The sequence below is a fragment of the Pararge aegeria genome, chromosome Z (genome assembly GCF_905163445.1).
Source record: "Pararge aegeria chromosome Z, ilParAegt1.1, whole genome shotgun sequence".
Taxonomy (NCBI): domain Eukaryota; kingdom Metazoa; phylum Arthropoda; class Insecta; order Lepidoptera; family Nymphalidae; genus Pararge; species Pararge aegeria.
This window is the reverse complement of record NC_053208.1, coordinates 15,803,714-15,817,299: the sequence shown is the minus strand read 5'-3', so window position 1 is coordinate 15,817,299 and position 13,586 is coordinate 15,803,714. Positions and strand designations below refer to the sequence as shown.

The 13,586-nt window shown below is 33.4% G+C and overlaps 3 protein-coding genes across 5 annotated transcripts; 2 read left to right on the top strand and 1 right to left on the bottom strand.

The window, feature by feature from the left end:
- Nucleotides 1-1,391: 1,391 nt before the first annotated feature.
- Nucleotides 1,392-3,505, bottom strand: LOC120636469. 3 transcript variants are annotated; one of them, XM_039907963.1, is made up of 3 exons: nt 3,475-3,505; nt 2,292-2,508; nt 1,392-1,754 (listed from the first exon to the last, which is right to left on the bottom strand). In XM_039907963.1, exons 1-3 carry the CDS (start codon nt 3,475-3,477, stop codon nt 1,516-1,518), a joined length of 459 nt encoding a protein of 152 aa, XP_039763897.1. In that variant the 5' UTR covers nt 3,478-3,505; the 3' UTR covers nt 1,392-1,515. The 3 variants fall into 3 exon arrangements, with proteins under 3 accessions (XP_039763897.1, XP_039763898.1, XP_039763896.1); XM_039907964.1 differs by lacking the exon at nt 3,475-3,505 and adding an exon at nt 3,440-3,459 and having other exon boundaries at nt 2,292-2,459; XM_039907962.1 differs by lacking the exon at nt 3,475-3,505 and adding an exon at nt 2,998-3,038.
- A 1,743-nt stretch (nt 3,506-5,248) lies between these two features.
- Nucleotides 5,249-7,123, top strand: LOC120636627. Its single transcript, XM_039908187.1, has one exon. It carries the CDS (start codon nt 5,295-5,297, stop codon nt 7,119-7,121), a length of 1,827 nt encoding a protein of 608 aa, XP_039764121.1. The 5' UTR covers nt 5,249-5,294; the 3' UTR covers nt 7,122-7,123.
- A 2,507-nt stretch (nt 7,124-9,630) lies between these two features.
- Nucleotides 9,631-12,720, top strand: LOC120636628 (lysophospholipase-like protein 1). The gene is made up of 4 exons (XM_039908188.1): nt 9,631-9,874; nt 11,269-11,535; nt 12,040-12,180; nt 12,399-12,720. The coding sequence occupies exons 1-4, from the start codon at nt 9,793-9,795 to the stop codon at nt 12,593-12,595; spliced, it is 687 nt and encodes a 228-aa protein (XP_039764122.1). The 5' UTR covers nt 9,631-9,792; the 3' UTR covers nt 12,596-12,720.
- Nucleotides 12,721-13,586: the final 866 nt, after the last annotated feature.

Below are 13,586 nucleotides of genomic sequence, written 5' to 3'. Positions count from 1 at the left end.
TGTGTGTAATCCGTGAACCTATTGGTACTTAAACTTAATGTAAAAACAACTCGTTGTCACTACGTAATTTTATGACAATTTTATATTAAAAATATTTTTGTAGTAGTTTATTCATTCTTTAACAATTATTATTTTGATAAATGCTACTGTAAGTAGTATTAATTTCAGGAAACAGTTGTGTAACAAGAGCTTTATGAAAACTGTAATATCAATCTTTTTTCCCTTTCCAACTACAGCCTTGAATATAGCAAAGACTTTCTGCATCAATCTCGTCAATTCAAGGTTTGAGGCTACTTAGGCCTCAGGAACAGGTTCTCAATTTCGGTATTAAAGATTGGCCGATAGTTGAGAACATGTTCATATCTTACACATGTCATTTGTGCTGGTTACTCCATCAGTCCGAGCATGCCTGCCCATTAAAAATAAGAAGAGAACTGAAGACATTTAGGAATTATCAAACATTAAAATATTTTTGCTACCCTTATATAATACTGATCATACCTATTCCTCACAAATGTCTAGGTGGACTGTGCCTTAATCTCATACTGCCGCACGAGTTGGTGCCCACAAACTGCAAATTACATTGGATGCAGAAGTCGTTGTCTTAAATAGTATATAGCGCTGCATGCAATTCTTGCGGCAATGTAAGATCAACAGCAGTATACAATCATTCCAAAATCATACAAAATATAATAAAATGGGTAAAAATTTGTTTGTACACAAGTCCTAAACTTTAAATTTTGCATGGAGCTCTAAGTATTAGATATTTCAGTTAGGAGCAACTAATTTAGGAACTGTCAAGTGGGTAGGTTAAGAGTTTGTGTACAATCAAGTTATGCACCAACTTAAGTGTGTAAATAGTTAAAACTAATACTACCTATAATTATCTAAATAAATAGTTATACAAATTGGACGGAATAGAAAATGAAACTATTAATAAAGCAATATAATAATTTAAAATAATGGGTGAGTAGTCATAAGTGCTGTTTAGATTTATTTACCTGTGATGAACTTTGTTACCAGATACAGAATATGAATTAGGTGGCATATGGATATATTATGGACCACAATGGATGTCTTTCCATGGATTTTGGTTATACTTAAAAAAAATACAGGGAACTCCCTCTGTTACTTCACTACACTCTTACACATCATTCATCTGTCTACTATTTATAGATAAAGATAATGATAAACAAAGGATAAATATCGGCCATTAATAAAAAGACCCTCTGCATAGCACTATGACAAGAAGAACTAAAATAACTAACTTAAACTAAACCCAAAACTATTTATAATAATGTAAAGATACACCTAAGCTTCTAACATATTAGGCATATGAGACCTTTGGTTCATAAATCTCGTTCCACATTTCCTGATCTTCAAGCGTTGTGTGTTTCAGTTTATACAAGCGTAAACCAAATTTAATTATCAGTATTACAAACATCAACACAAATAGAGAGAGGATAGCTATGGCCAGGTACATCATGAGGAAGGCCATGTTGTATAGAAGAAAACTTATATGTCACTCTCTTGCTTATGCAATTCAAGATATTTTAGTGATTCAATAGTAACAGAGTCTGGTGCAAGAGGCAGTCTTGAAACAAAAGTATTAAGTTCTGTGTTATGGACCTTGTGGTACTGTGTGGTATTTTCAGGGTACTCAAAGTATTGTTGTTGACTCTCAAGTTCTGCGAAGTTTAGGAGAGGCTTCTTGCTTGGAGTTGCTGACCATATAGACACAGTCCAGCGGTTATCTATAACCACAAAAGATTTTATTTTGAATTTTGAAAACTGCAGACTTTTGGGAAACTCAATAAGTGAAACAGGTGACCAGGTCTAACAGCTTCAAATCAGTACTTGTACAGATCTCAAATTGGATTCATATTTTCTTATTAAGAGTTTGATAAGACCTGATTATTTTAACGCAACCACAAAGATTTCATGAAATACATGTTATGTTACCCTTAATAATGAAACAATCAATTTTTCTGTCAACTGTGGGAGCTCAGTTGTTCCAGTTTTGATGTAGCATAGAAACCTATCATGGATGTTAAGGAGTCACACTAGTGTGTAGGTACGCAGAAGTCCTTATTGAATCTGCACACCTGCTACAAAATTGTAATTTGGAGCACTTTTTGTGCAGTTGGCACAATTACACTGAAATTGCAAACCGACTGCACACCAGCTGCATTCAAAGTCAAACCATGTCTGTTGACACTTGAACAGTAAGAGATGTGATCACATTACCCAAGAGTTAAACCTAGTGTTAGCTAATAAAAATATATCCATACCTGTATGTCTATCAAGCCAATAGTCAGTGTAGCTGGAGCAGCAGCACACAATATTAAGAATGATAAGTAGGCCAAGTATAACAGAGCAGATTGAGACGGTTATGTAGAAGAGAGTGAAATCCCCAACTATTGTAAGAAATGGATTTATGGTTTTGTAGGTCTCATTCCCTGTAAAGGAAGAGTGAGGTTCATTTGCTGTCATTTCTGGCTTCACCTGCTGAAGAAAGGACGAATAAATAAATTACTGACATTCTTATCCATCAGAATATTAAACAGTAATAGAATTGTATTGTACAATTACTTTGAGGGCAAGTACTAATTAATTTGTGCCTATTTGTGCTTTAAGGTAGTTTTGATAGATAATGTTAAGCGCTTATTGGGACAACTTACTATGGTAAAGTTTTGTCGAGAACAAAATTTGGTATTAAAATGATTTTTTAAATTAATCTCCCAAATAGTTATCAAGACCTGTATTCTCCGGTGAAAAAATAATGCAATCCAGGATGCTAAGCTAAGCTTATTATAATTGGTTTCAAAAGCAAGTGGTGAAAAAGAAAATCTAAAATAAAAAGTAGGGCCTAATATTTGCATTTCCTATAATTAACAACAGTTTTTTTAGTTTTTTTTTATTAAGTGAGATTTTCCACAAAAAGTAACTGCTAGGTGACAATGGCATAGTGCTTGCTCTCAAGAGTACTAGAACTACCATTTTGTCTCCATCCATTCTGATGGATAAAAATATGAATAATTTATGTGTGCTTGTGTGGAGCACAGGAGTACCAGTTTTTTTATCTTTAATACCAGCTCTCAGCTAGTTCTATACAAAGGTCTGTAGTCGGACATTGTAACTGCCTTGCCTTCTAGTCTTGTCAAAATATTCAATAACTATCCCCAACCAAAAACACCGCTGCACACACACACCGTTAAAAAATACCCCATTAGCTATTATTCTGCTCAGAAACAGACTGAAATAAACCTTCGTTTACTTATTCCGTTTCTGAGTAGAATAGGAAAAATAAATGGGCGTGGTAGGGAATCTATATTTTGAATTTAAATATAAATCTTTTCTGAGGCTCTGACCAAAGTAACCTAATTACATAGCACTTAAATTAAGATATTGAATGTATGTAAACAATACTTTGACTAACCTATTAGGTTAAACATTAATTCAAATAATATTTACCATTGCTGTTGACCAAAGAAGTATGGAGGGTAGAGGTAAGGAGAGTCATCTGTGTATATGAAAAAGTGTCGTCAAAATGTATTAAATTAGGATGGCGCCACATTTGCATCAGGGTCACTCTTAAAAGAAGCGCCAAATATAAATATTGTTAGAGTAGGCTTGAAAAATAAACAAGGAAGTAAGGAGATACAAGGAAGTAAGGTTATATTTACCACAATATTTTGTACAACGTAAGTTGTTGAAATTCTCAATAATTAACTACTTTAGTCGATAATGACACTAAATTTTTTAACTCGGCATTCTTCAATTCATCTACGATTGCTACATTCATACCATACACTGTGCATCCACCAGCGCCATTGTGGAGGATTTTTGAACTGTTATTTAGCGCATACACTGGACACTTTTTCCTTACCTCTACCCTCCATACAAAGAAGGAATAATTCTGTACCACAGATACACATCACCGAGTTCATTGTTAGGCCACGGACTCAGGTTTATGTATTCTCATTGGGTTGGCCCAAGATTGATGGACCAAATATAAAATTACCAACTCTTTGTACCTATGTGAATATATTACCTATTTAATCTAACAAATGTAGCTTTAAATATCATAAAGTATAATTTATAACATAAATACTTATCTATATTGTGTTTGTTTGTGATAATAATTTGTTCTGTAAAACAAGAAGCTCTTCTTCTTCTACTCTGTAACTTACACTTTTTTTTCTTCTTTTGCTTTTTTGGCTTTTAGGTCTGTCAAATCGGCACGTGGTATTTCGCCAATGTCACGTATACTTTGAAGATCCAGAAAGGTGATTGTTAAAAAATAAGAATTACGTAAATGTAACACTATAATTTTTATAAATCTTGAAATCCAAATTAAGGCGCTCGTAATGGACTGTGTAACTTTCGCTTAATAATATACTAACTATAGTTACAGTGTCATATTGACAATATAACTATGGTCCCAGAGTGTCTACTCCTTACTACTCTGGAACTAATACAGTTACAGTATTTGTGTGCAGTGGCGCAGTGGCCTTATAATTCCTAGGTTCGAGCCCTGCAGGTGAATTTGAGAATTTCTAAATTTTTCTTTTAATGAAATAAATATAGTGAAGATTTTTAACTTAACCTCGGATAAGTTTAATTTAATTTATTTTAGTTCAACTTATCCAAGGATTTTGCACAATTTCACCCTGTCGCTATATAAAACTTTTTTTATTAGCTTTAATTTATTAAACATACCCGCAAGATCTGCTTTTTTTTAGAATGCAAATGCCTGTGTTACAGTGGGTTACATACCGTTTAGATGTTTTTGAGCATAATCCCTACACAAAAAACCCACGATTTTGAGATGTTATTTAAAAATCTGCTCAACCCTAGCAAAATCATCTAGCAAAAAAGTGCGAGTCGGATTCGCGGACGTAGTATTCCATACCATTATCTATAAAAACGGCAAAAACTCACGTGGTTGTATTTGAGCCCTCCTTACATGTTAATTTATTTTTAATTTAATTATTTATTAAGTGGAATATTAAAATGAGTTTTTAAAGTGAATTTTTCAAGCTTCTATTTCTACTTCTTATTATATTTATACTTCTTAGCACTTTACTTTACCTCAAAATGATTAGAGCACATCTAATAAATAAAAGAGGAAGGAAGGAGTTACTATGTAATGAATACATGTATAGGTTTCAGGTCTAGGTATAAACAACGATTTCTTTGTATTTATTATACTGAATGAGTTTTATAAATTGTCAAAAGGTTTTCTTTGTTTATAAATTTTAGAGATAATTTTATAAAATTTAAAAGCGTTTATGGTAGAAAGCAAAGGCTGTTACAATTTAGTAATGGCATTCAGCTTAAGCGAAAGATTTCCACCGCAAAACAATACGTACAACCTTTTAGGTCCTGGAGCGTACCAATATACTGGTCCCCCTTTATTACGTCTAAATAAAGTACCCTTTCTTTCAAAAGATGCGCGTTGTTCTAGTATTGAAGCTAAAATATGGACACACGCTCTTCACAATGCGGACAAACCTTCAAGAAGTTCAAACTGCACTAGTTTGAGGTCCAAAGTTCCTCGTTTCCCTTACGAAGCATTAAGTAACGTGGATATAGAAGCGGTTCTTTGTCAATGTGGTACTGACAATCCATGTGAATGTTTTATTGAAGAAGCTCAAGAGGAAACAATATGTCAGGGCAAAGTTCATAGAAAATTGTTTAAGGGTCTTACAGCTAAAACAACTTTAGTTGAAGGACTTTCTGCTCCTTCAAAAAAGGATAATGGTTTTAAAGTTTCACCTAATGGAACTAAAATCCGTATATTTAATAATGTGACGGAACAATCACCTCCTTTTTATGACACAAGGGTTGTTGAATCTACTAGCTATTACCAGGGATGTAAATGGAGTAAATGGACATCAAAGAGAGACCAAGAACTGCTAGAAGACAGGCCCGGGCCAGCTTCTTACACTTTTAAAAATCAACCGACTATTGAAGCTTTCTGTGCTGAAAAAGTAAGAGCTTCAAGGCGGAAAACTTATAAACAGTATCGGTTTATTGAAATAGTGCAGCGGCGTAATGTTTTAGAGGGAACACCTGGACCTGCAGATTATACGCCAAATATACCTAAAGGAACTAAATTGAAATTGCTGGGTCCGAAAGCAGAAAGATTCACTACCGGCAAATATGATGTAATACCTGGTCCTGCTGAATACAGTATAAAACGAGACTTCGATATAGCTGAACCTCCCCAAATATTCAGTAATGCGAAGATTGCAACCCCGGCATTTTTTGGAATTAAAGCAGAAAGGTTTAAACCTCGCCATGAAGAAGGTCCGAGCCCTGCTAGTTATGACCCAAGTAGTAGACTGAGACAATCGAATCGTTGTATCAAGACTCCATTTGGATCAACTTCTAAAAGATTTAAAGAAATCCCTAATAATGGTGTAACTAATTTTGAACTAATATCAGGGGAAAGGACACGAAAAGATAGTTCTGATAAATATATCACGATGGAGCTACCCACATGGGGATTTAGATCAAAAACGATCAGATGGAAACCTCTTTTGAAAAAATTTCACGAACCTAGTCAAGCAGACTTGGCGCAAGCAAAAATTGAAATTAGGAGGTCACATCAATTACAATATAATTGTCCGTTTTTCTCTTCAGACGGGCGGTTTCAACCTTGGTTTAATTGGATTCCTGTACATGGAAAGAACAAAACTCCAGGACCAGCATATTATTGTTTAGATAAACCAAAATGTCTCCCAGCAGTAAATTGCGGTCCAATGTATCGTACTACACGATTTGCAGACAGAGCTTTACAAACGCCCGCTCCAAATGCGTACAGAGTTGATGGCGGAATAGAAAACATACTAGCCACTCATAACGACAAGCTTAAAAATAATTTAGCTAACAAACATGAGTATCATTGGTCACCACCTTTAGAGTATAAAAAATTAAGCGTAGACACGCAAGAAGCTATATTGTTAAAAAAATCCATCGCACTATTAGAAGTACCTGACAATTTTGAATACAAGGAGTCTTCTATTACGAAGTCAGTTGCACCCACAATCACCAGCCATGAAACTAAATTGTTGCGATGCTTTTTAAAGTCACAACAAATAGCCCGATACTAATATACAGCTATGATTCGTTTTTTTATAAATATATCATAAAAGGTGAAATATATCAATCAATGTGAATTCAAAAATTGTGCATGAAATATTTTATCTTCCTATTTGACACAGCGGCTGACATGTTTAACTAAGCATCGCGAGGTCCTGGGCTCAATTCCCAGGTCTGGCCAAGATTTGTTAGGTATTTAAAAGGTTTTTCTGTAAAAACTTTGCACGCTTTAGTTTTCTAGATTCTTAACTGGAGCCGAGAGTAGACCTAAAATCTGCCAATCATAAAAGATTGATGCATTTGAAATATGTTGCTTAAGACAGATCCCAAACGTATGTAATCTAAATACCAGACCAACTTCTTCATCTGAAACAAATAAAACCAAACAAATAAAATATTATGTTATTATTTGTAAGCTCACCGAATAAAACTCAAAAAATGTAGTTATCTCACATCTGTCTACGGTGGATGCTGGTCTGCTTAATTTCGGTCGCATTGGTAGCATTGCATATGTTTACTGGTAAGACAGAATGCCCTCAGATTGAGGAGCTACTATAGTGGGTCAGACCAGTCTGCCAGTAACTTTTCATACAGTTGGTAGACTGTTGTGCTTTCTCATCTACAAAATTAACAGAAGTTTTAACCTTATGGGTTAAAATTTTCAAATGAGACTTTAAAATTAAATCCGTTTTTTATCAAGATATTTGATAATTATTTAATTGGGAAGCTAGCTAAGAACATTAGGTAACGGAGTACTATTTCATGGGTCCACGCACAGAACAATATTACTCCAAGGGTCCACGACTCGACTGAGGTAGACTCAAACAAAAACAAATCAGATATAAAATAAACACCACAGAAAATCAAATACTGAAAATTCCTGCGGAAAATTATCTTCTTTCTTTTTCTTTTTTTGTTAAAAGCTCGTGCTGAGGCTCAGTTTCTGGTGAGGGTTTTGTTTACCTATATTATTACTTAAATTCAATATTGCGAGTTGTGCAGGTTATTCTTGGTGGTTCACTTCTAATTCTTAAAGCCGTGGAGGACCTTTATGCCTTTCTATATACCATTCTTAGTACCTACCTTTTGTTTATGTACATACTAGCTGTTGCCCGCGGCTTCATCTGCGTTTGATTTTGTTTTTTGATGTGGCATTAAATTTAGATAGATAGATAAATTCTTTATTGCACACAATTAAGGGATAAATATAATATAAATTGAAAACATAAGTAGAATAAAAATGCGCAAAGGCGGTCTTATCGCTTTAAGCGATCTCCTCTAGACAACCCTTAATGAAAGAAGAAAAGGAGTCAATTTTAAAAATAAGTATATACAAATACATACAGAACAAATATATTAGTTATGGAGGGTTCATCTGTGTATATGAAAAAGTGTCGTCAAAATGTATTAAATTAGGATGGCGCCACATTTGCATCAGGGTAACTCTTAAAAGAAGCGCCAAATATAAATATTGTTAGAGTAGGCTTGAAAAATAAACAAGGAAGTATGGAGATACAAGGAAGTAAGGTTATATTTACCACAATATTTTGTACAACGTAAGTTGTTGAAATTCTCAATAATTAACTACTTTAGTCGATAATGACATTAAATTTTTTAACTCGGCATACTTCAATTCATCTACGATTGCTACATTCATACCATACCCTGTGCATCCACCAGCGCCATTGTGGAGGATTTTTGAACTGTTATTTAGCGCAACAACTGGACACTTTTTCAACTTTTCTCCCATATAAGATGACTCTCCTTACCTCTACCCTATGGAGGGTAGAGGTAAGGAGAGTCATCTGTGTATTTGAAAAAGTGTCGTCAAAATGTATTAAATTAGGATGGCGCCACATTTGCATCAGGGTAACTCTTAAAAGAAGCGCCAAATATAAATATTGTTAGAGTAGGCTTGAAAAATAAACAAGGAAGTATGGAGATACAAGGAAGTAAGGTTATATTTACCACAATATTTTGTACAACGTAAGTACACAACGTAACTCCTTACCTCTACCCTCCATACTCTACCCTCCATAACATAAGTTTATGACTCCGTAGATAAATAATATTCTATTGGTGTCAAAAAAAATTCAGTATCGCTAAGCCTTAAATGAGGGCTGCTGTCCGCTGAGGAGTTTTGTCCTCTATCTCCAACCACAGTTTCGGCAAAATTAAACACATATTATAAACTCTATAGTAAAAAAATAATTATTTAAATCGGTTATAATTTGTCGGAGTTATGGTGTAAAATCGTCAAACACTCATCGCCTTTCCCAAAGGAACCGAGCTTAATGTCGGGATAAAAAGTATCCTATATTAATTCTAACACTGCCAAGAATATGTGTACAAAGTTTTATGAGGATCGGTTAAGTAGTTTTTGCGTGAAAGTGTTGCAAACAAACTTACAGTGACATTTATAATATTAGTAGGGATGGGTTTACGTCATGGTTAAGCCATAGAGTAAAATTGTGTGGCGGCTATTTTCTGTGGTTATTTTATTAATAATTATTAGATATATTTCTTTCTAAAAATTCTAATTATTCTAAATTAGACAGAATTTAAAAATACCTGATGTACTCTTACAAAAATAAAATTTTAATTCAGTTCAGTCTTCATTGTGATCTAGAATTTTTCTGTTACTAATAGTATCACATAAACAGCAAAGAAAATTGTATTAATATGTCTCGATTAGGTGCACTGCATTTAACAAAAAACACAGGCGCAAAACATACAGCCACGGTTATATTTTTTCATGGATCAGGTAAACAATAACTATTATTAAAAATCATAAAATATTGTTGTAATCGTCAGGAGCAAGGGCTTTTCAACAATTATTTATTAATTGAAAAAAAAGTAATCTTTGAATAATCCGAAGATTACGCTGATGAGCAGTTCAAGGGCAGTGATTTGTTATCAGTACTGTGACTTACTGTCTACAGATTGATTAAGTAATTGCTTACAATTAGGAAAAGGAGGATAGAAACCTCCCACAAAGTTCTGGAGCCAGACTTATGAGCTTGAGATGACTTATTCACAGAAAAACGAAAGTTTTTCTGTGAACCAGACTTACAAAAAAGTCAGTCAAATAAAATAGGGAGAAAAAAGCATATTCATATTATTGTTGAGGTTAGGTTTAAATATTATTAAATCAAAGCCAAATAAACATAGTTATTTGTCTGACCATGCAAAAGAGAACATTCAAGAATCCCATTTATCACACATTGGATAATTAGGTGACTCAAAATTGATAAGTTTTACATTTTATTTATATCAATAATATATTTTGTTGTCTAAACTGTGAAAACATGTTTAAGATAAGTAAAATGAGCAATAACTATATTTTAGAGATAGGTAAATATATATATTTTAGACAATAAGTTCACATTATTTCCACAAATATTGCCGTTAGAACAGTTTTTCTATGGTACCATAAATAATTTTATTTTGGAACCCTAAAAATTTAGTGTTTACACAGAATGTAATTTGAAAAGTAATAAAAGATATAAATTATTTCAGTCTGAACAGTTCATAAATAGCAAGATTGAACTTTGCCATTTTCCTTTGCTCAGTTTAATACAATATTAGGCAGGCTATTTGTTTGGGAGATATAGTGACTGTCCTTACAGTACATCTTGAATTTTGGGATTTTTCAGAATAAAAATATGTTCAGTAGAATTTTAGATTATGTTAACGATAATATAAAAAAAACGATAGAACCTATATGCCAACAATACAATATTTACAATAAAAAAATATTGATTGTTTTATTAGTAGAGCTGTATGCTTTTGACAGGGGGAACACTATAGCTATGCTTACTTCTGCCACCGAGCAGCATTCTGATCGGAAGGTTGTGGTTGCCAGTGTAATAACAGGCACGTGAGGCTTAACATGCCTCAGATCAGTAGCGTGCACTTCATACAAGCACAAAAGCACTGCCTACCCTAACATTTTTGTAGAACTTATAAAGGGGCACGATTTTATGCCATTTTCCTTCTTTATGCATACCCTGGTCAAAAACTCTGTGCACGCCACTGCCTCAGATTGACTGACGCAGAGCAGCTCTTTGTTGGATGTGTTCTTTGCATGCCCTGCGAAGTGTTGTTTGTCATCAGATTGGTCTATCAATTAAATCCTATAAAAAAATATCATTTCAGGAGCTGCTGGTGACCACATGAAGGAATGGGTACATTTATTAACAAAAAATTTTACTTTTCCACATATAAAGATCTTGTATCCTACAGCCCCACTGCAGCCTTACACGCCAGCAGGAGGGCTCATGAGTAATGTTTGGTTTGACCGTATAGACATAGATCCAAGAGCTCCTGAAGCATTGGACTCTTTAAAAAAAATTGAGATGGATGTTAAAAGCCTTATTAAAAGTGAAAATGATGCTGGTATACCAAACACTCGAATTATTGTAGGTATGTAATATACTTGTCTTCTCCAAATAGCCAAATAGCCATCATCCATGTTGGGTTAGCAATTGTATAAGTCATATACCACTGCATGGTTTGTAAAGCTCTCACCAAAAGACTTCTTGAGTATTTAAGTCTAGCTAAAGATGAAAGTTACAGAATTCAATTAAATCAGTCATTGTATTTTCCCAATTTTTCAACTCGACTTTCCTATTGAACTCCTTATTCTTCCAATAACTAAGTTGTAAGTTGTTATTTGCTTATTGCATGTCTCACATAAAATAATAATATCATTGGATGCAAAACAGAAATCATTAATCTAGCTGTGGATATCAGCTATGCCACACTTCCTAATCCCAGACAGGTTAGCTTGTCTTTACTGTGAACTCAACATGATATTTTGAACACTTAACAATTTTATGTCTTCCATGATCCAAACCCAAAAAAATTGAGATATGGTTATTTAAGCTGATCTTATTTCTCATGCCCCAACTTTTTTTGTGTATTTAGGTGGTTTCTCAATGGGTGGTGCACTGGCGTTACATACAGCGTACAGATGGGAGCCAACTCTGGCTGGAGTGTTTGCATTTAGTTCATTTTTGAATGATAATTCTATAGTTTATCAAGATCTTCAAAAATCTACTAATAACGGTAAGGGATTGATTTTATTAATAATATTTTTTTTTATTACCAAAGGACTGTAATCTGACATTTCTATTTTTATTGAATATTTAATTACAATCTTCAGTAATGTAGATAATGTATGATTGAACAGGTTATAACATGTATAATTTTATCATTGGATCTGTAATTTACCGAATTTCAGTCCCTTTTGTAATTAAAATTAAAAACTTTTGGAATGTTTTCAGTACCACTTCTTCAAATTCATGGTGATATTGACGATCTAGTGGATTTGTCTTGGGGCCAGTCAACGTTTAAAGAATTGCAAGCACTTGGAGTTCAAGGAGAATTTCATATAATGGACAGATTAGGACACTCTCTAAATAAGAAAGGCTTAAATATTATTAAAGATTGGGTGGAAAGACTCTTACCAGAAGTACATTAATTTTAAAATGATAATAATATTGGTTTTAGCTCTGTACATACTTGAATATTTTAAGTAGGTAGCACAAATTTTGTTAAAAATATTGGGGTATGGGGTCATATATATGGATAAATGAATAAATTATATGCATATAATTCATGTATTTCATTACATAGCTTTTATTATTAGTGTTTCGTTAAGTCATCAAGAACTGGCCTAGCAAAAAACAAATTTCAATTAATTAATTTCAAGTAGGCCTACTTATATAAGCACTTTTGAAACGTCAAGTCTGTATGTTCTTAGTGACTCTACCACCGGTTCGGAAGGCGGATTCTACCGAGAAGAAGCCAGCTAGAAACTCAGCAGTTGCTCGTTTTCAACATCAACTATTTACATTTTAAGAAATTTATCAATCGTATAGTAATATTCTTTAAACTTATGCATTGGTAGGTCAATATACCTTAGGAGTAATATTAAAAAGGCGTATACTCAAAGCATAGTAATCGTATCTATTATGATCCAATTACAAACAGATTTGTATTAAGAAATATAATATTTACGTGCTCTGTCGACTTAATTTCGAAAAGAATATAAACTCTGCGTCTTACCTACGAAGTCTGGCAAGAAAGAATAGAATAACTTTAATACTTAACTAATAAAGGGATCTTAACTTCTAACTATTGGGCTGGATGAATGCGTGCTCTATGGATACTTTAACGTCAATAAAAATAACTAGCATCAATACTTGGTATTAGATAATTCGCTCTCCGTATAAGCAGTCCGCATATATAGAGGTATACAACCTGAATTGGTTATGGTATATGGACGAAAATGGGCAAAAAAAATTAAGTTTTATAGAAATTAACTTATTTACAAAATATCAATTGAATTCTTGCTTTTATTTGTTTTAATTTCTAATTACTGTAAGAAAAAAACAAATAAAATAGCATCTTTTATACTAGGTACTACAATTCTTCATAAAGTAGTCACAGAATTACCTAAGCCGTAAATG

Coding starts and splice junctions, on each gene's coding strand:
- LOC120636469 (XM_039907962.1), bottom strand. Junction 1,755..2,291: donor TTGGCTTGATAGACATACAG/GTATGGATATAT, acceptor TTGTGGTTATAG/ATAACCGCTGGACTGTGTCT.
- LOC120636627 (XM_039908187.1), top strand. CDS start 5,295: ATGGTAGAAAGCAAAGGCTGTTACAATTTAGTAATGGCATTCAGCTTA.
- LOC120636628 (XM_039908188.1), top strand. CDS start 9,793: ATGTCTCGATTAGGTGCACTGCATTTAACAAAAAACACAGGCGCAAAA. Junction 9,875..11,268: donor TATATTTTTTCATGGATCAG/GTAAACAATAAC, acceptor ATATCATTTCAG/GAGCTGCTGGTGACCACATG. Junction 12,181..12,398: donor TCAAAAATCTACTAATAACG/GTAAGGGATTGA, acceptor GAATGTTTTCAG/TACCACTTCTTCAAATTCAT.